Source organism: Lissotriton helveticus, chromosome 7, assembly GCF_964261635.1.
Source record: "Lissotriton helveticus chromosome 7, aLisHel1.1, whole genome shotgun sequence".
NCBI classification, from domain to species: Eukaryota; Metazoa; Chordata; class Amphibia; order Caudata; family Salamandridae; genus Lissotriton; species Lissotriton helveticus.
Window position 1 is genome coordinate 144,308,393 of NC_136068.1, and position 22,817 is coordinate 144,331,209.

General features: G+C 47.4%; 1 protein-coding gene across 7 annotated transcripts in view; it reads left to right on the forward strand.

The window, feature by feature from the left end:
- EFCAB8 (EF-hand calcium binding domain 8) overlaps positions 1-22,817 on the forward strand; it is a 1,715,964-nt gene that overhangs the window by 306,664 nt on the left and 1,386,483 nt on the right. For all 7 annotated transcript variants that reach the window (XM_078651814.1, XM_078651813.1, XM_078651812.1 and 4 more), the window contains one exon: positions 10,797-10,980. In XM_078651814.1, coding sequence (XP_078507940.1) covers positions 10,797-10,980 — 184 coding nt within the window. The remainder of the gene's footprint in view (positions 1-10,796; positions 10,981-22,817) is intronic.

A 22,817-nucleotide genomic window follows, 5' to 3' on the forward strand; every position in this document is an offset into this window, starting at 1 on the left:
GGGTGTGAGTGTTTGATTGATTCAGATGCTCCGTCCATCACCACCCCCTTTTGTACCGCTTTTGACCGCCATAAGTGTGGCAGGGTATGCTCAGACAGGAGTCCCTTGCTCACTTTGCCACTGGATTCAAGCAAGCCGGGCTGAAGACGGCTGGAATGCCAGAAACCGGTCCTCGGAAGCTTGTTTCCGGTCCAGGGAAGACATGGCTTGGCAGTTCGGGCTGGACTGTTCCCATGAGGCACAGGGTCAGACTGATTTGCATATAGCCATATCTGAACTGGGGTGGCAGAGTGGGCTAAAGAACTGTGATGGATTAAACCCAGATCTTGTGACTGGGTGTGAGTGTTTGATTGATTCAGATGCTACGTCCATCACCACCCCCTTTTGTACCGCTTTTGGCCGCCATAAGTGTGTCAGGGTATGCTCAGACGTGAGTCCCTTGCTCACTTTGCCACTGGATTCAAGCAAGCCGGGCTGAAGACGGCTGAAATGCCAGTAACCGGTCCTCGGAAGCTTGTTTCCGGTCCAGGGAAGACATGGCTTGGCAGTTCGGGCTGGACTGTTCCCATGAGGCACAGGGTCAGACTGATTTGCATATAGCCATATCTGAACTGGGGTGGCAGAGTGGGCTAAAGAACTGTGATGGATTAAACCCAGATCTTTTGACTGGGTGTGAGTGTTTGATTGATTCAGATGCTCCGTCCATCACCACCCCCTTTTGTACCGCTTTTGACCGCCATAAGTGTGGCAGGGTATGCTCAGACATGAGTCCCTTGCTCACTTTGCCACTGGTTTCAAGCAAGCCGGGCTGAAGACGGCTGGAATGCCAGAAACCGGTCCTCGGAAGCTTGTTTCCGGTCCAGGGAAGACATGGCTTGGCAGTTCGGGTTGGACTGTTCCCATGAGGCACAGGGTCAGACTGATTTGCATATAGCCATGTCTGAACTGGGGTGGCAGAGTGGGCTAAAGAACGGTGATGGATTTAACCCAGATCTTTTGACTGGGTGTGAGTGTTTGATTGATTCAGATGCTCCGTCTACCACCACCCCCTTTTGTACCGCTTTTGCCTGCCATAAGTGTGGCAGGGTATGCTCAGACGTGAGTCCCTTGCTCACTTTGCCACTGGATTCAAGCAAGCCGGGCTGAAGACGGCTGGAATGCCAGAAACCGGTCCTCGGAAGCTTGTTTCCGGTCCAGGGAAGACATGGCTTGGCAGTTCGGGTTGGACTGTTCCCATGAGGCACAGGGTCAGACTCATTTGCATATAGCCATGTCTGAACTGGGGTGGCAGAGTGGGCTAAAGAACGGTGATGGATTAAACCCAGATCTTTTGACTGGGTGTGAGTGTTTGATTGATTCAGATGCTCCGTCCATCACCACCCCCTTTTGTACCGCTTTTGGCCGCCATAAGTGTGGCAGGGTATGCTCAGACGTGAGTCCCTTGCTCACTTTGCCACTGAATTCAAGCAAGCCGGGCTGAAGACGGCTGGAATGCCAGTAACCGGTCCTCGGAAGCTTGTTTCCGGTCCAGGGAAGACATGGCTTGGCAGTTCGGGCTGGACTGTTCCCATGAGGCACAGGGTCAGACTGATTTGCATATAACCATATCTGAACTGGGGTGGCAGAGTGGGCTAAAGAACTGTGATGGATTAAACCCAGATCTTTTGACTGGGTGTGAGTGTTTGATTGATTCAGATGCTACGTCCATCACCACCCCCTTTTGTACCGCTTTTGGCCGCCATAAGTGTGGCAGGGTATGCTCAGACGTGAGTCCCTTGCTCACTTTGCCACTGGATTCAAGCAAGCTGGGCTGAAGACGTCTGGAATGCCAGAAATCGGTCCTCGGAAGCTTGTTTCCGGTCCAGGGAAGACATGGCTTGGCAGTTCGGGCTGGACTGTTCCCATGAGGCACAGGGTCAGACTGATTTGCATATAGCCATGTCTGAACTGGGGTGGCAGAGTGGGCTAAAGAACGGTGATGGATTAAACCCAGATCTTTTGACTGGGTGTGAGTGTTTGATTGATTCAGATGCTCCGTCCATCACCACCCCCTTTTGTACCGCTTTTGACCGCCATAAGTGTGGCAGGGTATTCTCAGACATGAGTCCCTTGCTCACTTTGCCACTGGATTCAAGCAAGCCGGGCTGAAGACGGCTGGAATGACAGAAACCGGTCCTCGGAAGCTTGTTTCCGGTCCAGGGAAGACATGGCTTGGCAGTTCGGGCTGGACTGTTCCCATGAGGCACAGGGTCAGACTGATTTGCATATAGCCATGTCTGAACTGGGGTGGCAGAGTGGGCTAAAGAACGGTGATGGATTAAACCCAGATCTTTTGACTGGGTGTGAGTGTTTGATTGATTCAGATGCTCCGTCCATCACCACCCCCTTTTGTACCGCTTTTGACCGCCATAAGTGTGGCAGGGTATTCTCAGACATGAGTCCCTTGCTCACTTTGCCACTGGATTCAAGCAAGCCGGGCTGAAGACGGCTGGAATGACAGAAACCGGTCCTCGGAAGCTTGTTTCCGGTCCAGGGAAGACATGGCTTGGCAGTTCGGGCTGGACTGTTCCCATGAGGCACAGGGTCAGACTGATTTGCATATAGCCATGTCTGAACTGGGGTGGCAGAGTGGGCTAAAGAACGGTGATGGATTAAACCCAGATCTTTTGACTGGGTGTGAGTGTTTGATTGATTCAGATGCTCCATCCATCACCACCCCCTTTTGCACCGCAGCCTGAGGGAGAGCCAGACGTCGGGAGTGGCGGCTGAGGCCGCTGATACGGTAAGTGGGGCTTAATTGTGGGGGGTAGGCGGGGCGGCGTGTGTGTGTGTGTGTGTGTATGTGGGGTTTAATTGTGGGGGGAGGGGGCGGCATGTGTGTGTGTGCGTGCGTTGGGCGGCGGCGTTGTGTGTGTATGTGTGTGTGTGTGTGCGTCTGTCTGTGTATGCGCGTGTGTGCGTGCCTTCGGCCGGCCTCAGTAGCGCTGTGTGTGTGCGCGCGCGCTGCGTGTCCACACACCCCAAGCGGCTCGTGCACCGGCCTGTCTCCCTTGAGAGACAACTCGATGACAATAGGTCTCTTGAGCGAGACCTAAAAATGTTAAACATGCTGGCCTCCTCTTCTACACCAAGACTCTGGGCTTAATTAACACTAAAGTTCGATAGGCAATTCTCCTGGGTGAAGTTAAATAACACCCAAAATTATAACCTTTTGTGAGTTAGTAGCCGGTGCGTGAGGAACAGCGAAGTATTGAGACGTTGGTGGCGTTACCCCCTTTAGTTGATTTGGCGGGATCACCAATGGTAGTGTCTACAAACAAAGGATAAATCAAAGTGGTGCGCTTGAGATTTCTGTGAGTAGCAGGGTTCTGTAGGAGGCCAGCTCTTTATACAGCGGACCAAAAAGAAGTACACTGGACTGTGAAGAGTACAGGCAAACCCCAGAGGAATTACAGAAGCACAAATGACACCCTAAATGCTCTCTTTTGTGGTAGTGGGCGCGAGCAGTTAGACATATCAAAGGGTAGTGCTAAGAATTTATTGCACACACAAAGGCAGTAAGTGAGACACACTCAAAAAGAAATCTGACACCAATTTATAAAAATAACATGTACTTTTATATAAATTTAGATCTCAAAATAATCGGAATCAGGTAAGTACTTTTCAAGTTTTTACAGTTTTCAAAAGTTGACAGGGCAAGTTTTCTGTACCTTAATGTTATCCTGTGGAGGAAAATCATGACTGCATTCAGGAGCTTGATAGCGAGTCACACGACTGCTCTTCTGGACTTAAGATGAGTATGGGGCTTGCAAGGTCCAAAGCCACACCAACAGGTCACCTCAGGAGGCTCTGTGGCGTCTGGCGGCAGAGGTGAGTTATGGCGTCGGGTCTCATTCACCTCAGTGGGAGAACTGTCCAGTTAAAAAGAGCTGCAAGCTGAGACTGGGGGACCAGTCCGGGGGAATCCACGGGTGGCTTGACCCTTGAGATCCTCAGGCACATAGGGACACCTGTGGGGCGCAGGTTCAGATGTGTTTTTTGGCATCTGGTTTCTGTTCTGGAGTCACTCAGAGTTGGGGGGAGTCTGTAGAAAGAGGCTGCAGGCGGCGACTAGAAGCCCAGACTGGGCATACCCAAGGGTGGGCTTAGATCTTGTGGGTCTGGGGACCCCATTGGTACTGCCCCCCTTCTCCCCTAGGAGTCGGGCTGTGGAGCGCGGGTGTATAGGTACTTTGAGGTGCCAGGTGGTGGTGGTCGAAAACTCACTTTTTGTCTTCGATTTCTGCAGAAGGGGCAAACAGGTAGGCTGGCCACTCTCGATGTGGGTTTCACTGTCCCTGAAGTCCCTTGACATGCAGGTTGGGCTTCCTCAACGTTGGTGTCTGGACTGGACACATCAAGCGTTAGTTGATGCAGGTGGTCCAGTAGCCCAGGTATTGGTGTTGTGCTGCTCCAGTCTTTTCTGGTGTCCCCACACTTGGAGGAAGGACAGATCTGACCTGTAGGAGCACAGCTACCACTTTCTGAGTGGCCACTTTGTCGGTAGTCCCAGTAGTGTACCGGGTCTTGCTTCCTTAGTGCCTGCGGCTGCAGCGGAGTAGCTCCTCTACTCCAAGGGAGTTTCTTTGGAAAATTGTGACGCACTGGCCGCCCTCCAAGTTTCTTGGAGTCTGTATGATGGCAGGACAAGACAGTTGCTCCACAAGGGTCGAGTGCAGCAGGCAGGCTGGCAGGGTTGGTGTAAAGTCATTTGTGCTCCTTGTTTCTAAGGTCAGCAGTCTTCTTTGTCCACTCCTTCTTTTGTGTCCGTCAAACTCTGAAGTCTTGGTATCAGGGGGGTCCTCTAAATACTCAATTTAGTGGTGTTAAGCAGAGTGAGGGGTAGTAGCCACTGGGCTATTTACACTTGCGGTCACTGCACACCCTAGATGACCACTTCCTTCAGGAAGTAGGCATCACCTTGTCCCAGAATCCTTAATTCCGCCACACACAAGATGGTGGAATTTCTAAATGTATGTTAAGTTCAGGTTGGTCACCCTAGAGGTGTATCCAGTCTGGCAGTGCAACATGCCTCCTGCATAGCTAATTTCCCTGCGTGTCCTGTGCCAGATGGGCCCAGGGAAGGGGGTGGCATTTACCCTGCCTTGGGAAGCCTTGGGTCGCATATCAAAGGTAGCAGAGACCTGGCCTTTGAAGCCTCCTGCCTTGATATGCTGATTTACCAACCTTCCTGGGGGAGGAGGTGATTACACCTCTCCCTAGAGCAGGCATTGTTTCTGTCCTCTGAGAGCATGGCTTTCACCTTCTCGGGGGTCAGAAACTCATCTGTGGTGGCAGGCTGGACTGGACCAGCCAGCTAGCACACTAGAAGGCTGGTAGGGTTCAAGGGCTACCTCTAAGGTACCCTCTGGGTGCATGTATTATCTGAAAGAAACAGTTAGTTATAGATTCCTTACCGCAGAATGACCCCAGTCGTCAGACTGGATCCGGAAAGTTTTTCGTCAGCAGTACCCCTGTGCGTCGGAAGGTAGCGTTGGTCGACTCCGCATTCATTGTCTGGTTCGTGGTCACCGGTATGACGTTCAGGTAGCTACTTAGACGCCGCCCTCGCGCACTGATGTCAGTTCTTTCTTTTTCCGCGCCCGCAGCACAGATCTGCAGAGAGCGGTACCCCCAGTCATTTTTTTACTGAAATTTTTCTCGACTTTTGTCGACTTCGTTGTTGTTGAGTCCATTGACTCCTGGTGCACGAGGGATGACCGACTTTAAGGCTTGCGGTTCCTGTAACCGACTCATGTCGGTGACGGATCCACTCTGCATGTGCCTCTACCGCCTGCAGCGCGACTTCGACCCCAAGTCGTGCTCCGACTGCCAGACCATGGCCCTGAAGTCTTTGCGGGAGTGGTCTCAAAAGCTACTCGAGGCCCGGCAGATGGCTCCATGTCGCTCGAGGTCCCGCTCGTGGAGGAGGTCGAGGGACCGGTTGCAGAGACAACACCATTCTTCATCGAAGTCTTCGCACTCGAGGTCAGGTAAGTCGAAGCACAAAAAAAGTTGAAGAAGCACAGCCGCTTTTTGACTTCTCCCCGTCCGTCGGCCGACACGACGAGAGATGCAGGTGGTGCCCATCCTGCGGCTCCGCGTGCGGAGCTTGCTAGGTCGACTTAGAGTTTCCCTCCCTTTCCGGGACCCGGTACGTCCCCTGCCCAGCTTCGGGGTTTCTACGAAGCGATGCATGCCATCTTTGGGCAGCCTGAATCCGCTTTCTGGGCCTTGGGCTGCTTCAGCCTTGGCGCGGCAGGGTCACTTTGTATCCAGGCCTGGAGCCGGATCGACGCTTGTCGACCTTGTTACACCTCCCCCGGTGCCGATTCCTCCGGCACCACATCCGCCACCGGCGTCGGCTGTGTCCCCAACCAAAGTTGATCCCCGGCCTCCACCTTGAGGTAGACATGGAGTCGGACCGGTGTCAACCGACGCCAGATCGGACGCCGATGGGTACTTCAGATTGGCAGCCAGAGGAGGGTGAGGAGGACTGGGAGGTGTCTGGGGACCCTTTAACAGACCAGTTGGTGTATGAGCAGGACTGGAGAGAGGAACTGGGGGGAAGCCGGTGGTTTGGATACCTCACCAGACCTTGGCATGTTGTCTCCCCCTACCGTGGCTTCGGAGGAAGGAGCGTCATACGCATTGGTGTTGCGTAGGGCGGCCGATGTTCTCCACCTCGACCTACCTGGGGTGGCAGTCAGGACTAACCTCTTGACAGAGGTGCTTCAACCGGCAGCGAGCTCTTTCGAGCCCCTGCTGCCATTTAATGAAGCCCTCACGGACATCCTTTTGGGCACCTGGTCCAGGCCCAACACGGGAGCTCCTGTGGATAGGATGATTGCCCGACGCTACCGCCCGGCCCCGGGCGACCCCACTTTCCTAACCCAACACCCCACCCCTTAGAGCTTGGTAGTCCAAGCCTCCACGACCAAGGGCGCATTCCCTCCCGCTCCCCTGGACAGGGAATTCAAAAAGCTGGATCATCTTGGGAAGATTTTTTCATCCTCCAGCTTGGGACTGCGGTCGGTAAACACTGCATGTCTATTGGGCTGTTACACCCACTCCGTGTGGGACACGGTTGCACACGTGCTTCCTCAGTGCCCGGAGGAGGCCCTGGGCTGTGCTCTCTCGAGTGGTTGCCAAAGGGAGAGACGCAGCGAAGTTTACCCTCCGCTGTGGGCTGGATACCGCCGACGCACTTGGCAGGATGATTTCCACATCAGTAGCCCTTCGATGCTACGCCTGGTTGTGTTCGACTCGTTTTTCCTGGGATGCCCAATCCATACTTATAGACAAGCCCTTTGTTGGCCGTCGCCTTTTCGGCGACAAGGCGGACAACGCGCCTGAGCACTTTAAGGACTCTCGGCTACGGCCAGGTCCTTGGGCCTCTCCACCACCAGCTCTGCGCAGTCTGCCTTTTGCCCCTTTCGCTGCTACGGAAGGGGCAAAAGGCGGACTGCACAGAGCTGGTCGGGCTGTGCACAAATGAACCATCTCCAGGTGGGTCGTTCTGTGTATCAAAGTCTGCTGCTCTTTGGCAAAGAAGGAGCCTCCAGTGGGGCTGCGTGACCATTCCACCAGGGCGACGGCAGCTACTACTGCTTTGGGACGAGGAATCCCCCTGAATGACATCTGTCAGGCAGCTACATGGGCATCGCTGCACACGTTCACCAAACACTATTGCCTAGACAGCCAAGTCCGGAGAGACGGCTTCTTTGGCCGTTCTGTTCTCCAGGATTCTCTGGTGTGATCTTAGTTCGCATACCCACCTCCGGGGTTGGTATTGCTGGGGTATCTATTCTAAGGTAAGAAATCTATAACTAACTCTTTCAGTTGAACAAGTTACTTCCCTTCGGTAATGATATATCTGTAAGAAACATAGGTTAGTTATAGATTCCTTACTGCCCCACCCAATTCTCCCCGTTCTGCGAACTCACTTTTAGGGTTAATTTCATCCTTTCAGGGCCCTAGTTTAGTGCACCAATAATCAGTGTCTTGCATGGCTCTGCGCTTTTGGCTTGGAAAATCGTGTACAGAACTGATGTCAGTGTGCAAGGGTGGCGTCTAAGTAGCTACTGCAGCGTCATCCTGGCCACCACGACGCCAAATGTGGAGTTGACCGACGCCACCTTCCGACGCGCAGGGGTACTGCTGACAGAGAACTTTCCGGATCCAGTCTGACGCCTGGGGGTAATTCTAAGGTAAGGAATCTATCGCTAACCTATGTTTCTTACAGATATATCGTTACCGAAAGGAAGTAACTTGTTCATTAAATACATCACTAGAACAGTGTGGGTTTATTAACTGAGATGTTTGATACCAAACACCATAGGTTTCAAAGAAGCATTATGTACCTGGAAAACTCGTTTTGACCAGTGCCCAGTACATACCTTAAGATCGCGTCCCTGTTCACTTGTACTGTCAGTATTTCTACTGGCCGACACAGAGGCATATCTGCTCATGCAGATATGTCCTCCCATGTAATATAATACACCCTGCCTTAGGGCTGGAAGGTCGCTGTAGGGGTGACTTACACATATTACATGCAGTGTTAGGGGACATGGGACACAAGTGTGTGCTATGTGTGTTTCCACTTTTTGGAGCACCGGGTCACGCAACCTGCAGCGGCAATCTGCATGAGTTTGGTGCTGGGTCTGTTTTGAGTGGCACAAGATATGCTGCAGCTCTTAGGGACCCTCTTTGGTACCTTGGCCCTACACACCGGAGGGAACAGGACATGTTACAACGCAAACTTTTACAACGCATGCCTTTATAACGCGTTTTTTACATTGCAACATCTATTAAAACGCATAATTTTACAACGCATGCCATCACAATGCGTTTTTAGAAACTACACATACAACGCATTCCATTACAATGCATAACATTACAATGCATAATACTTTTAGGGCAACAGTAGTGTAAGTGTTGGATAGTGTAGGGGTAAAAATTACTATTCCCACTCCAGTGAGTGCAACAGTAGGGTAAGTGTTGGATAATGTAGGGGTAAAAATTACTATTCCCACTCCAGTGAGTGCAACAGTAGGGTAAGTGTTGGATATTGTAGGGGTAAAAAAATTAGTATTTCCCATTACTTACCTTATAATGCGTTGTAATGGCATGCGTTGAAGTGACATGCGTTGTAATGGCATGCAATGTAAAGGATGTTGCTTTGTAATTACTGCATTGTAAAGGTAGTGTGTTGTAATGACTGTGTTGTAATGGTTGTTTCCCCACCATACCACTTACTAGGGACTTAAGAGGTGCTATAGGTCTTGTCCCTTGGGGATCAAGTGACCAGCTGTCTTGGTTTGAAGGAATAACACTGGCACTGGGGACCTGGTTAGCAGGAACCCTGTACACTTCAGTCAACGTTGCATCAAATACCAGGCAAAATGTGGGGCGTAACTGCAATGAAAACCCAATTTCCTACAGGTTCCTACAGAATTATGCCAAAAGGCGAAATGATAAACTTTCAGAGGCAAAATAAATATGCCAGGCTTGTGCATCTGCACAAATTGGGAGCTCCTTACAAATACACTCATCCTGCCCTCCCATCTGAAAGCAGTCACCTCATGCTCCGAGCCCTCCGGAAAATCAATTTTTTTACAATTGATCTTGGTCCTTGAAGCAGCCAGGTTTCGCTTGTGGTGATCAGTTGGTTTTGAGTTGTGATCTACATACACATTCATTCTAATCTCTGTTATTGTTAGGCTGATTATTTGCAGATCTGTTACTATCTTGAGATTGTCATTGAGGACGCTGTTTTCTGTCCTGGAGTTTTCACCTGCAAATAATTAGTTTCAGTTGTGTTAGTCTAATTAGGCCAATGAACACAAACCAAGACTGCAATGCCCTGGGTAGATTGACTGTTACACAAAAGCCCAGGGCTGGAAACAGTGTCTATAATGAGATGGCTTGAGGTGGTAACCCTATATGTGATAGAACCCCACAACCAGATTTTCATATCTTGGTCATTCTATAGGTACTTGTACAATGTAATGGGAGTGTAGTACTTTTTTGTTGAAAATTTTAAGTGGAATCAGCTGGACTATCGAGTAGAGTGAGACCCAGCAAATTTGTTCATGTAAATATTACATCTGCGCATTGTTTAGGTTCCATCCACATCATTTTCCATTTTCCTCGGGCCCATGTCACTCACTGAAGTGATGAATATTCTTTTATTTACCTGTAGTGCGTTCCCATCATGCTCACGAACAGTGAACTGATGTTCCTTCTAAAGCCCTTCTGACTCCTTTGGCCCAATGTAATCAATGACTTCGATCTCCTCAGAACGATGTTTCTGTTATCGAGTCTCTGTAAAACATTACCACATCGCTCTTTACAACTCTTTCCCGAGTTCAACCAACCTACGTTACCTATCCATCAATTCCAAAACTGTCTTGACATCAGTATCTCTTATTCATAAAATGGTACTTGAATCTAGCACTCTTTACTTTGCATATGAAATTAAACCATCCTTCGTCCCTCACAGAAGCAGCCTCATTGCCTCCCCTGCTTGTTTGGCCGGGCTTCCCATTATTAGAATGTGGGTGAATATGCACTAAAGCAAGGTTCGTGCATTACGTCATTACGTAAATTCTCTACTCACTCTGTTTTCTTCAGCTCATTTTCAGTACATTTGTCTTCTCTCCCTTTCGCTTACTGTTCTTTCTCTTACTCCCTCCTTCCACTTTCTTTATTTTTCCTAGTAACGTTTTGCCATTTTGTATTTTGTCTGTCCCTAGAGCGCATCGAGAAATTATTGTAAAAGTGGTATTTTTTCCAAACATAAATCGAGGTATTGGAAAGAGAGGTGTACAAGAAAGAATTGTTGAGAAGGACACATCGACTGGACGCTTTCTAACTATCAGCAAAGATGGTGTTCTGATTTACTGGAGTGAAAGCTTCAAACTGCTGCGCACAGTCCAGGTATGTATTTTGTTCCTACTAAATGCTTTCTGTGCTGCAAAGCCGTTTTGTTATACAGAAAGGTCTAAAGAGGGCTATAAATCAGGTAATCTGATTGACTGCCCTGCATTCCGCATTCCGCATCATTTATGTATATGGCATGTGTATCTTTCTGCGTTTCTGCTTATTTGCTAATCTGTCTACATAGATCTGCATACATCTAAATGTGTTTCTCTGTTCCTTTTTTTTATTATATATTTTTATTGACAACACGAGAAGACAAAGAGAGAGAGCCATTTTCACATATACAATATAGAGAAGAAAAATGAAAGCATAAGTAATAACAACTCCATGAACAAATATAATTTTAACCAGATCAGGAGTAGGCACCAGTTCATAAAACAGCATTACAACTCAATAAAAGAAAATAGATTTTTAGCCCTCGCTTTCATTAGGCCTTATCATGCTATACGTAGAAAAGGTTCTTTAAAATAAATTTATATTCTAAGAAAAGTTCCCCATATTTTATCCAATTTCATCATTGATCGAACTCCCCTTATTTTAGATAGTGAAGACTCCATGATATAAATTTCATTAACCAGTGACCACCATTCCATAATATGTGGTGGCTTTGAAGATATCCATGCCCTAGCGATGATCAATCTAGCACATGAAAAAGAATAGTTAATAGATCTTTATGTGGGCAGTTTAACGAGTGTATACCCAGTAGTACCGTCGTTACTGATGAAAGGGAAAAGATCACTTGTTTTTGATTTAGAATATTTTCCAATCCGGACCAGAACTCAGATAATGCTGGGAATAGAAGAAGCATATGTTCGAGATCTACTGCTGCTAAACCACATTTAGGGCACTTACGTTCATTTGGTGGATTATTTTAGGACCATTTTGAAATTTTTTGAGGTGTATAATATAGGAGACATACTGTTTTATATAATTGAAGCCTTAGGCTAGAGGATTGTACTACATTGTTAATACTACAAAGTGAAGCAGAGATCTTATTAGCAGTTATGTTAGTGCCCAATCTAGTGGTACATTTCACCCCAAGCTTCGAACAATCATCAGCTTTATAGTGGTTAAGGCATTTGTAACCTTCACTAACTAAAGGTTTAGTCTTTTCCGAGTAAAGACAAGTCCAAATATCGGAGTCAGATACTTCTCTCAAGTTCATTTTACGTATAAAAAAATCCCGAATTTGCATATATTTAAACAGCATAGATTCAGGCACCTTGTAGAGAAGTTTAAGTGTCGCAAAATCCAAAAAGCCCTCCGTACCGAAAAGATCTCCTAGAGTGTTTATACCAAAATTGGCCCATGTACTTCCTCCACCATCGCTAAAGATTCCGGGTAATCCCGGATTGTCCCACAACAATGACTTTGAATGAAAAAAGGAAGTACCCCCAATGATCAATATTGAATTCCATATTCTAACCGTCTCCCTCGCAGTCTTGAACTTAACCCTTTTGAAGTAACTGGGGTCATTTACTCTTGCTAAAAACTGATTAGAAATTGTGCCCAACATAAATTGATGAAAATAAAATTGATTATTGGAATTAAGAAGGCTGCGGAGGCGACCAAAAAAGGTGGCAAAAAAATATAGTCTGAAGTCGGGAAAATTGAGCCTACCTTTATTAAATGGAAGCTTAAGTAAAGAAATCGATCTTTGGGCTTTTTTATGCCCCCAAATGAACTGCCGAAAATCCCATCTAATTTTAAAAAAAAGGAGTTACTAAGGCATAAAGGGATTGACCTAAATAAATAAATAAATTTCGGCAATATCTTTATTTTAATAAGCTTAATGCGGCCGAAAAGACTGAGGGGGATCTTATGCCATTTTTTTACAAGAACAGACACTTCCTTCAATAAAGCATCATAATTAAGTGCAATTATTTCCCCTATTTTAGATGAGATTTTCACACCTAAGTATGTAGCGGCCTGACAAATACCTTGAACAGGGGCCTGAGGTTTATAATACACTATGACCTGAGTTTTATTTAAATTTAATTTATAACCAGAAATGGCCCCAAAATTATTTGCTTCCTCAGTTATCCCTGATAGAGCTTCTACCACATCTGAAGAGTATATAGCTATATCGTCAGCATAAGCTGTCATTTTAAGAGAACTAGGGCCAAATTCAAAAGGGACAATACGAGGTTGCGTCTGAAGTGCGTTTCTAAATGGCTCCATGGAGAGTACAAACAATAAGGGTGACAAGGGACACCCTTGACGGGTGCCCCTTGATATTGTAAAATTAGAAGACACCATACCAGCATAGCTAATTTTCGCATTAGGGTGATCGTACAAAGCCTGTATCCACCTTAGATATTGACCCTTAAAGCCGTATGTAGTCATTACACCCCAAAGATAATCCCACCCCACTCGATCAAAAGCTTTTTCAGCGTCCAACAATACCATACCGAGTGCAGTGGGATTAGTCGCCGCTACATCAAATGCTCTTATCGCCATATTTACATGGGCTGTTGTGTCTCTACCTACCACAAAGCTATGTTGTTGTGGGTTAACTAATTTTGGCATAAGAGGAGCAAGTCGCATGGCGAGGACTTTCGCGTATGCTTTTGCGTCCGCATTAATGAGTGAAATGGGTCTATATGACCCACATACAGTTGCAGGTTTATTCTTTTTTAAGAAAAACACAATCTTAGCTGTCTTCCACGAATTAGGAGCCTTCCCACTTTCGCCAATCGAGTTAATAACCAAGCAGAAAAGAGGAAGCAATTCGTCGATACAAATTTTATACAGTTCTATAGGAAGCATATCCTCCCCCGCAGCCTTGCCCGAAGGAAGAGAGGTAATCGCAAAGCCGTTTTGTTATACAGAAAGGTCTAAAGAGGGCTATAAATCAGGTAATCTGATTGACTGCCCTGCATTCCGCATCATTTATGTATATGGCATGTGTATCTTTCTGCGTTTCTGCCTATTTGCTAATCTGTCTACATAGATCTGCATACATCTAAATGTGTTTCTCTGTTCCGAGCTACTTCTGTGTTCTTTTTTCCTCTTTTCTGATCTCTGGGTACCATACCAGGCTACCTAGTAGCATTACCAGAAATATTTGTTTGTATTAACAAACAAAAGCCTTTAGTGTGCGGTCTTTACCACTCAAGGACTTGCCACCTTCCCCGTTTAAGTGTACATTGTTTAGTGTACATCCTCTCCAGTTTTGAAATAGGTTGGGTGGAATGCTTCTCTCATGCTCAGCGTGTTTGACCTGCGTACCCCTACCCTGCCCCTTCTTTCACTTTTTAGGTCTCGCGCCTGCGTTGCACAGCGGGAGACATTTTGTAAGGGAAAAACGGCATTTTAGCACTGACCTAGGAATCGCACACGCTCGTGCGTGTGCGATTCCTTTTGTGCTACCCATTGGCCTTTGCATGCGTCTTTTTCTAAAAGACTGCACGCAATTGGCCAAAGGCGGGCGCATTGCTCCGCCCCTGGCCTATTGGTGTCTATTACGCGCTTGGTGCGCGTAATAGACACCAATAGGCCGTCATGTGGTTTCAATTATCGTGCCCCGACACGGGCGCGACAGTTGAAAGCACGGCTCGCTGTGGCGCGCACGAGCACCACTCGCGGGTTTTTTTGGGGGGGGGGGGTCCATTTCACGGGGTCAGCAAGTAAATGAAAGAAGCCGTGTTTTGTTCGGAGCCACTTTTACCCAGCTTGTTCACTTAGTCACTTTCTTTGGTGGTAATGTGGTCTAGTGACTGACGCACCAGCGGCTTAGTTTTGTCTATGATTTGAAAGTTCAAATCCAGGCAGGGCCAACTGAAACTTTAATATTTCTAAGGTTATAAAACGAGTACCGCTTTTGTGTGAAATGGAAATACTTACGTTTTTCGTGCACTGCCTCCCCTCGTTCTGTTGTAAACGTTCTCATATTCTCATATCCTGCGACTGATAAAAATGTCGATAGCTGCCTGAAACGGTAATTATGGCGGAATAAACCGGCATAAAAAATGTTTTTTAAAAATGAACCCTTTGGGGCCAATTTGATTTTAGATACTACCATATCGGGCTTGAGTAACTCATTCTGACCTTTACTTTTATTTATGTTGGACTTTTGGGTTCCGCACTTGTATCCGTGCATTTTGAATTAAACAACCAAAACTAGAAAGATGCAAAATGCATTCTAAAAAGCATGAGAGGGTGAACGAACAAAGGGGAGAGGATGTGGTCCGTTGGCTAGACGGCCGACTTTGGGGCTGGAAACCAGGGTTCAAGCCTCGGGGTCGCGTCCACATCCTGTGATTCTGGGCAAATCACTTAATCTTCCCGTCCCTGAATGTGTAATGTAAATACGGTGCTCATGTAAAGCGCTCCAATACCTTCGGGTCGAGTTCGCGCTACATAAATATGCCAAAACCCCCTCCCCCAAAAAAACAAAGGAACAACTAGCACTCATCGGGCAACAACTATTACATGTCCTCACGAGATCCCTTTCATCCTGTTCTGTTCACTCAGCTCGATTGTAACCATTTGTCCGGCGGGGGCTCCTTGTGCTGGTAAAGCGGCTAGGATCCCCCCTTCTAACAGGCACGTCTCTCCCCTTGTTACGTTTTTAATTCTGAACTTGTGCTTCTCCAGACCAATCATTCTTAAACTATGCTGCTTACCAGTGTGAATGACATGTCACTCCTACACCATGTAGTCCTCCGGCTTATATAATGTTTCCTGTACATTGATTAACACATCTATGAATTGATTGTCTCTGTGTAATATGTGTGTGATGTAAAGTGCTCTGACACCTTTCACTGATATGTGTGGCTCTATAAAACGGATTAAATGCATCTGGGAGGGAGTAGGTATGGAGACTTGAGAGGTATTTTTAAAGGGTGGTTGTTAGGGAATCCGTGGCGGAGGTGGTCACTGGGGGCAACAACAAACACTGTAACACTGGGCGCCACCAGCACTAAATTTGGACCCTACATTTCTGTTTACAAAAAGGGTGTGGAGCTCACTTACCATTTGTTGGCTTCAGTGCCCCTTTTCTTTACAGCCTCCTTAATTGGCCAGTGCGGGCCAAACGTCACTTCCGAACCTTTTAGTGGAGCAGTGACCAAACACAGATTTATTCAATTTAAGCAGTGTTGAAGTGACATGCATCAACAGCACATAGCTTCCTGCCGGATGGGGAGAAGTAACGTGGATGGGATAGAGACATAGGTAGGAGGTGGGTATACGTATTGAAAAACAAAGAGATTTGACATTGTCAGCATTGACGGTGTCTGATCGCATCATTCCTTTATCTCCAGGGAGTTTTTAGGGGGGTGGTTAAGGGAAATTCCATTTTTGGCGAGCTTAGCTTGAGGAAGTTGGTTGTTAACCATTGGACGGTCTTTTCGAGAGCTTGATTCATCATCTTTATCTCTTCAATGGAGGAGATTTTGATGTAAAGTTGAGTGCCATCCGCATTCTTGTGGTGGGAGATGTTCACCTGCTGTAGTAGTTTGGTTAGTGGTTAGACATATAGGTTAAATAGCGTGGGTGTTAAGTTGAGCCTTAAGCCTTGAGGTACTCCTAGTAGGTTGGGTGATCAGGGAGAGAGATTTTTGTTCACCATGAATGATTGCGTTCTGTTTTCCAGAAAAGATTTGAACCATTGAAGGACTGTGCCAGATAAGTCCATCCTGTTTTCCAGTCTACTTAGAATTTTGTCGTGATTGACCATGTCGAAGGCTGAAGAGAGGTCTAGCAGGACTAGTAGGCAGGTTTCATTCTGGTCAAGAGGGAGGAGGGCGTTGTCTACTATGTGCAGAATGGCTGTTTCTGTGCTGTGGCCAGGTCCCGGCCCTGTCAACCAAAACTTCCGGTCCGTCGACGACAATCCCGTCGACGAAACCAACATCGTCGTCGACGAAGGTCTCGTCGACGAAGACACCAACGACGCTCTCGTCGACGAAGGACGCGTCGACCAAGAAACCATTGACGACCTTGTCGACGAAGGACTCGTCGACGAAGACACCATCGACGGCCTCGTCGGCGAAGGACTCATCGACGAAGGACTCGTCGACGAAGACACCATCGACGCCCTCGTCGACGAAGGGCTCGTCGACGAAGACGCCATCGACGACCTCGTCGACGAAGGGTTCGTCGACGAAGACACCATTGACGACCCCGTCGACGGCAAAATCATTAGTTCCGTCAACGGACAAGCCATCAACGGTTCTGTCGACGGAGAATCCAATAACAATGGCTTCATCGTCATCGACTACGACGACAGCAGTGGCATCTGCACATCTGTTGCCCAGTTCAACCCCGACGAGGGTCAAATATAAGCATTTTCAAATGAAAACGTATCAGGGGCGAGATTATTCTCACATTTCTCCACTCTTACCATCACACCTTTTGGAGACATATGTGGAGGAAGATTCAGATGATGGTGAAGAGGATGAGGGTCCTTTTAGGATTGCCCGTCACCCGTCTCAATTAAATATTAAATATCAGGAGGACGATGAGGATGATGACCATGGTCATTATGCGCATGAGGATTTGTCGACGCCATATCAATCGCCCCATGCCAGACCTCCTCTATCGGAGGACACTAGTCAACTGCCATCTACTTTAATTCAGGATTTACAAGCAATGTTGGCCGACTATCGCCAGAGATTTCCTCCAACTCCAGTTGCACCTGCGGTGCCGCCTACCCCAGTTGACTTGCCAAGGCTCCGTCACCGCCAGCATCATTGTCACCGAGACAGGATACTGTTCCTGTACCTCAAGATGACACGGATACTTCTTCTCATTATGACGATGATGGCAGGGAAGAGGGCGAATTGCCGGATAATACACCTATTGATCCGTGGGAGGATTATGTAATTCCTATGCCTTCACCGCCTGCTCCCCGCCCATCAGATTCTCCACCTGAGGATATTGGCGGATTTCATAACATTATGCAGCGTGCTGCTAATAGATTTGAATTGACCGTCACAGTTGAGCAGTCTGACTGCTTTTTACATGACTTTAAAGAGGGATATCGCAGAGTTACCAGAGCTATCCCCATTATTGAATATATATGGAAGGAGGGCCTCAACATCATGAAAACGCCCGCTTCCATTCCTGCAGTCCTTCAAAGAATAGAGAAAAAGTATCGAGCACCATCGGATACTCCATCTTGCTTAATAGGTCACCCTCGACCAGACTCTGTCATATCCCAGGCTGCACAGCAGAAGTCCAAGAATCCTTCTGCTCCCATTTCAACACCACCTGGCAAGGAAAGCAGGAGATTGGATGCCATTGGGAATAAGTTCTCTGCAAATGCAGCAGCCTCCATTAAAGCTGCTAATTCGTTGGCTATCCTGGCCCGTTATGACAGGCAGATGTGGTCCGATCTGTCCGAGTTCCTTGATTTGGTCCCTGAGGATCGTCAGCAGGAGGTGCGCAGGATCGTACTGGAGGGAGAAAGGGCAGCTTTGGAGATCATTGATTGCGCCCTTGATATTTCAAACACCAACTTCAGGCAATTGGCAGGAGTAGCAGTCCTCAGGCGTCAAGGTTGGCTCAGGGCTACCACCTTCAGGCCTGAGGTCCAAACAAAAATCTTGGACATGGCGTACGATGGGGATTCCTTTTTTGGAAAACACATCGATGACGCTTTGCCGGCAATAAAGACAGATACGGACACAGCTAAATCCCTTGGTACCCTGCAATTCAAGAGGGGATCCTTTAGAGGAGCTAGAGGCCGCGGTTACTCCTCCAGGGGAAACTATTCCAACCAGCAAAATCGCCAATACCAATCTCAGTACAAACAACCGTACTATCAATCTTCTTACAGACAGCCTGCCTCTGGTTCTTTCTCTCGTCAAGGAGGGAAACGGCACTCAAACAATCAAGGGCGTGACTCCAACAAGCGCCAATGAGCTTTGCCGGACGTCAGCCATTCATCCTCCCCTTCCCGTGGGCGCCAAGATTTCCGCCTTTTACCAACTATGGCAGACAATAACTTCGGATCAGTGGGTCCTGGATGTTGTCAGGAATGGACACACACTGGAGTTTTTACAGAAGCCAACAACAGCGCCGCCCAGTGGTCCCCCTCCCCCTCGTCTTCACTTACTCTTCAAAGAAGCCTTAAAGATGCTACACAAGAATGCGATAGAACGAGTTCCTCCTTCTCAAAAAGGGAAAGGATTTTATTCTCGCTTCTTCCTCGTAGAGAAAAATTCAGAAGAGTGGCGTCCAATACTGGATCTACGCTAACTCAACAAATATCTAAAGAAACAGAGTTTTCGCATGGTAATGTTGACGGACATTCTGAATTGTCTCAACAGAGGGGACTTTATGGCTTCTCTGGATCTGCAAGACGCCTACTTCCACATCCCTATTCACCCAAAACACCGCAAATACCTAAGGTTTGCAGTGGCTGACGTCCAAATCGGCCCCCAGAATGTTCACCAAATGTTTAGCCCCGGTGGCAGCAATGCTGAGGTCACAGGGAATACAGGTTTTCCCATACCTCGACGACTTGCTGTTAAAAGGACCATCAAGAAACTCCACAATGGAAGCGGTCAGGAGTTCCCTCTCCCTCTTCTCAAATCTGGGACTGACCCTCAATTCGGACAAATCTCAGCTTCAACCACGCCAGGAGTTGACCTTTTTGGGAGCTGTGTTGAACACATGCCAGTGCAAGGCGTTCTTGACTCAGGAGCGTCAAAACAAACTGTTAAAACTAGCAAAACAAATATTTGCAAGAAGGTCACTTTCAGTTCGTACATTTGCTTCCCTTCTGGGGATGTGCTCCTCTGCAATCAGCCTCATCCCTATGGCGGGACTCAGAATGAGGCCGTTACAGGAAGAATTACTTCGCCAGTGGAGGCAAGTCGACGGATCGTTCGACGACCGCATCAAAGTAACTACCAAAATGAAGCAAGCCCTTCTTTGGTGGTCGAAGGCGCACAATTTGTCACCGGGCCTCACTTTTCTCCAAGACATTCCAGAGTTCACCCTAACTACGGACGCTTCCATGGAAGGTTGGGGAGGTCACCTTCAGGACCTTCAGATCCAGGGACGATGGTCTCGTCAATACCGGCAGAAAAACATCAACAGCCTAGAGCTGAGGGCCATTTTTCTGTCCCTGCAAGCCTTCCTTCCAAGGATTGCGAATTCGTCCGTTCTGGTGCGTACGGACAATACCACCAGCATGTACTATATCAACAAACAGGAAAGAACAAAATCTCTCACCCTGTCGCTGGAGGCTCAGGAGATGTGGGAATGGGCCCTACGCCACGGCATATCCCTCAGAGCAGAACATGTGCAAGGCGTCCAGAACTCTCTAGCCGACAACCTCAGCAGAGCTTTCACGGGCTGTCACGAATGGGAGCTCGAACAACATCATGTACAGAGGATCTTTCAAACATGGGGAACACCAACGCTGGATTTGTTCGCCACACAGCAGAACAGCAAATGCCTGTTTTATGCCAGCAGGTTTCCTCAACAGGGGTCAAGGGGAAATGCCCTTTTGATGAGATGGTCCGAAATATTTGCGTACGCTTATCCTTCGATTCCGCTCATCCCGAAAGTACTGCAAAAGATGAAGAGGGAACATTGCACTCTTATCCTCATTGTTCCCCGTTGGCCAAGGCAGTTTTGGTTTCAGGAGCTCCTTCTGCTCTCTCAGCAGCCTCCACTTCGTCTCAAGCCGACAGTGTCAATGTTAACAGGAGAGGGAGACAAGATCCAACATCCGGATCCTCAAACACTGCACTTGCACGCTTGGCTCCTGACTTCCTAGAGTTCAAGGATCTTAACATCTCCTCAGACTGCAGGGCGATCTTATCACAGGCCCGTGCGCAAAGTACCATCAAGACATATCGTTTTAAGTGGAAACGATTCTGCTCATGGTGTGAAGAAAATAATGTTCATCCACTTCAAGCTCCTCCTGAAGCCATCCTTCCATATCTGCTGTCTTTAGCCAGGGCTGGACTAGTTTTTTCGTCCATTAAGGTGATATCCAGGTTCAGGAAGAGTTCCAACAAACCATCCTTATGTTCATCATCTTTGATCAAACAATTCCTTAAGGGGCTATTCCGAGCTTTTCCACCAGTTTGTCCTCCTCCTCCTGAGTGGGATCTTAATATTGTTCTCTCTCAACTTCTAAAAAGGCCTTTTGAACCTATTCACAAGGCGGAGCTAAAGTTTCTAACTTAGAAAGTGGCTATCTTACTGGCTCTCACTTCAGCCCGCAGAGTCAGTGAGATACAGGCCTTCACTATTGCACAGCCTTTCTTACAATTCTCTAAAGACTTTGTTATGCTTAGAACCAACCCAAGATTCTGTCGTGTATTTCTATAGGTTCTGAATCGATCCCCCTATTCCTGACCCTATTCTGGTTAAACTAACTATCAAGTTAAGTAACAGTCAGCCCATGAGGCAAGAAATCCCCCATGATGCAGATACCGTTATCTGACGCAGTCACACTACGGCACAGGAACGTGTTATCTGATTAGGTCATAACGCTTGAGATCTAATTAGACAAGCGACATTCCTCCAGCCCCTGATAAGGCATACGACGTTCTCATAACAAATCAAACCTATGACAACCTGGAAAATCCGTGCGGCCATTGTTTTGATTTCACAGAGAACTTTTGCAAAAGAATGTGCTAACGAGCAAGTCGTATGACATCTTTATTGACGTACCTATGTCCATCCTTACGTCAATCTCGGCACCTTTAAGGTATAAATATTGCCGACCTTGCCCTATGCAAACACACGCGTGGTGACAAGACGGAGCAGCCATACTTGCCGAAGCCGAGAGCAGAAGCAGACCCCGCAGGCAGCAGCCCCGCCTTCCTGACGCGCTGAGAGACGCGCTGCTATCTCAAGCCGAGAGACCCAGCACCGGCGCTTCTGGGCAGCCCTCGCAGGCAGCCTGGAATATCGAGAGCAGAGAAAGAGATACCATTCCTCATTCATCCTAAATTCCAGGTACAGAACTGAATAACCCCTCCTAGAGAATTCTTTAGTTATTCACTTGGCAAAAACAAACTTAACTTAAACTGTAACTTTCTATTCCCGCCCACGCATTAGACTTAGGTCAGGTACACGGGGTAGGCGTATTTAGAAACACCAGTTGAGTACGTTTAGTCAAATGTATATGTGTATGTAAATATATTTTAATCATTTTAAACATCATATGGCTCAGAAACCATATCAATGTTTTTACAGTATTATTTTATACTATTGCTTCTAATGTATGCACTTTACTTAACTATAAGTATTGCAATAATATCGATCCATTTCTCTTGTACGAGAAAAGAGACTGATCAATAAATAACATCTTTTATTGAACACGCCCGTCTCTTCCTTTTCTCTACATTCTGATGAGACTAAGAATGCACGTACTGACTGAGTAAAATAATTGCCTTGTGCTCACACGACTCTTGAGATTGACTCTTGATTAGGGGAGAGCAAAGTTGTCATGTTCTATGGTTGTCAGAAACTAAATCCCTTCTTGTCTAATCAGGGGAGTTAATCCTTCCTTGAACATTCGAGAAAGTTTCTAGCGAACTCTGAGCTTAGCTGGCAAACCCAAAAATTAAGTCTAGTTTCGACAGTAGTAGACCTAGTTAACGTCTGGCCTAGGCCTTTACTGCTGTAGGTACTATTCCAATGCGCAGAGCCTATTGGGAAAATAGGAGCTACACTACATGGCGCCCAACGCGTTTGGAAAGGGCGATAAAACTAACGTAAGACATTTAGAGTAACTCAGTCGTGCTTTCTCACTCAGACCCCTTTTCCCAAATACTCCAAAGACGTCTGGAGTGGGTGAAAGGTTATTATATCCTCCAAAACCTCGCAGGAGGGAACTCCTATGTATGGTTCTTGGT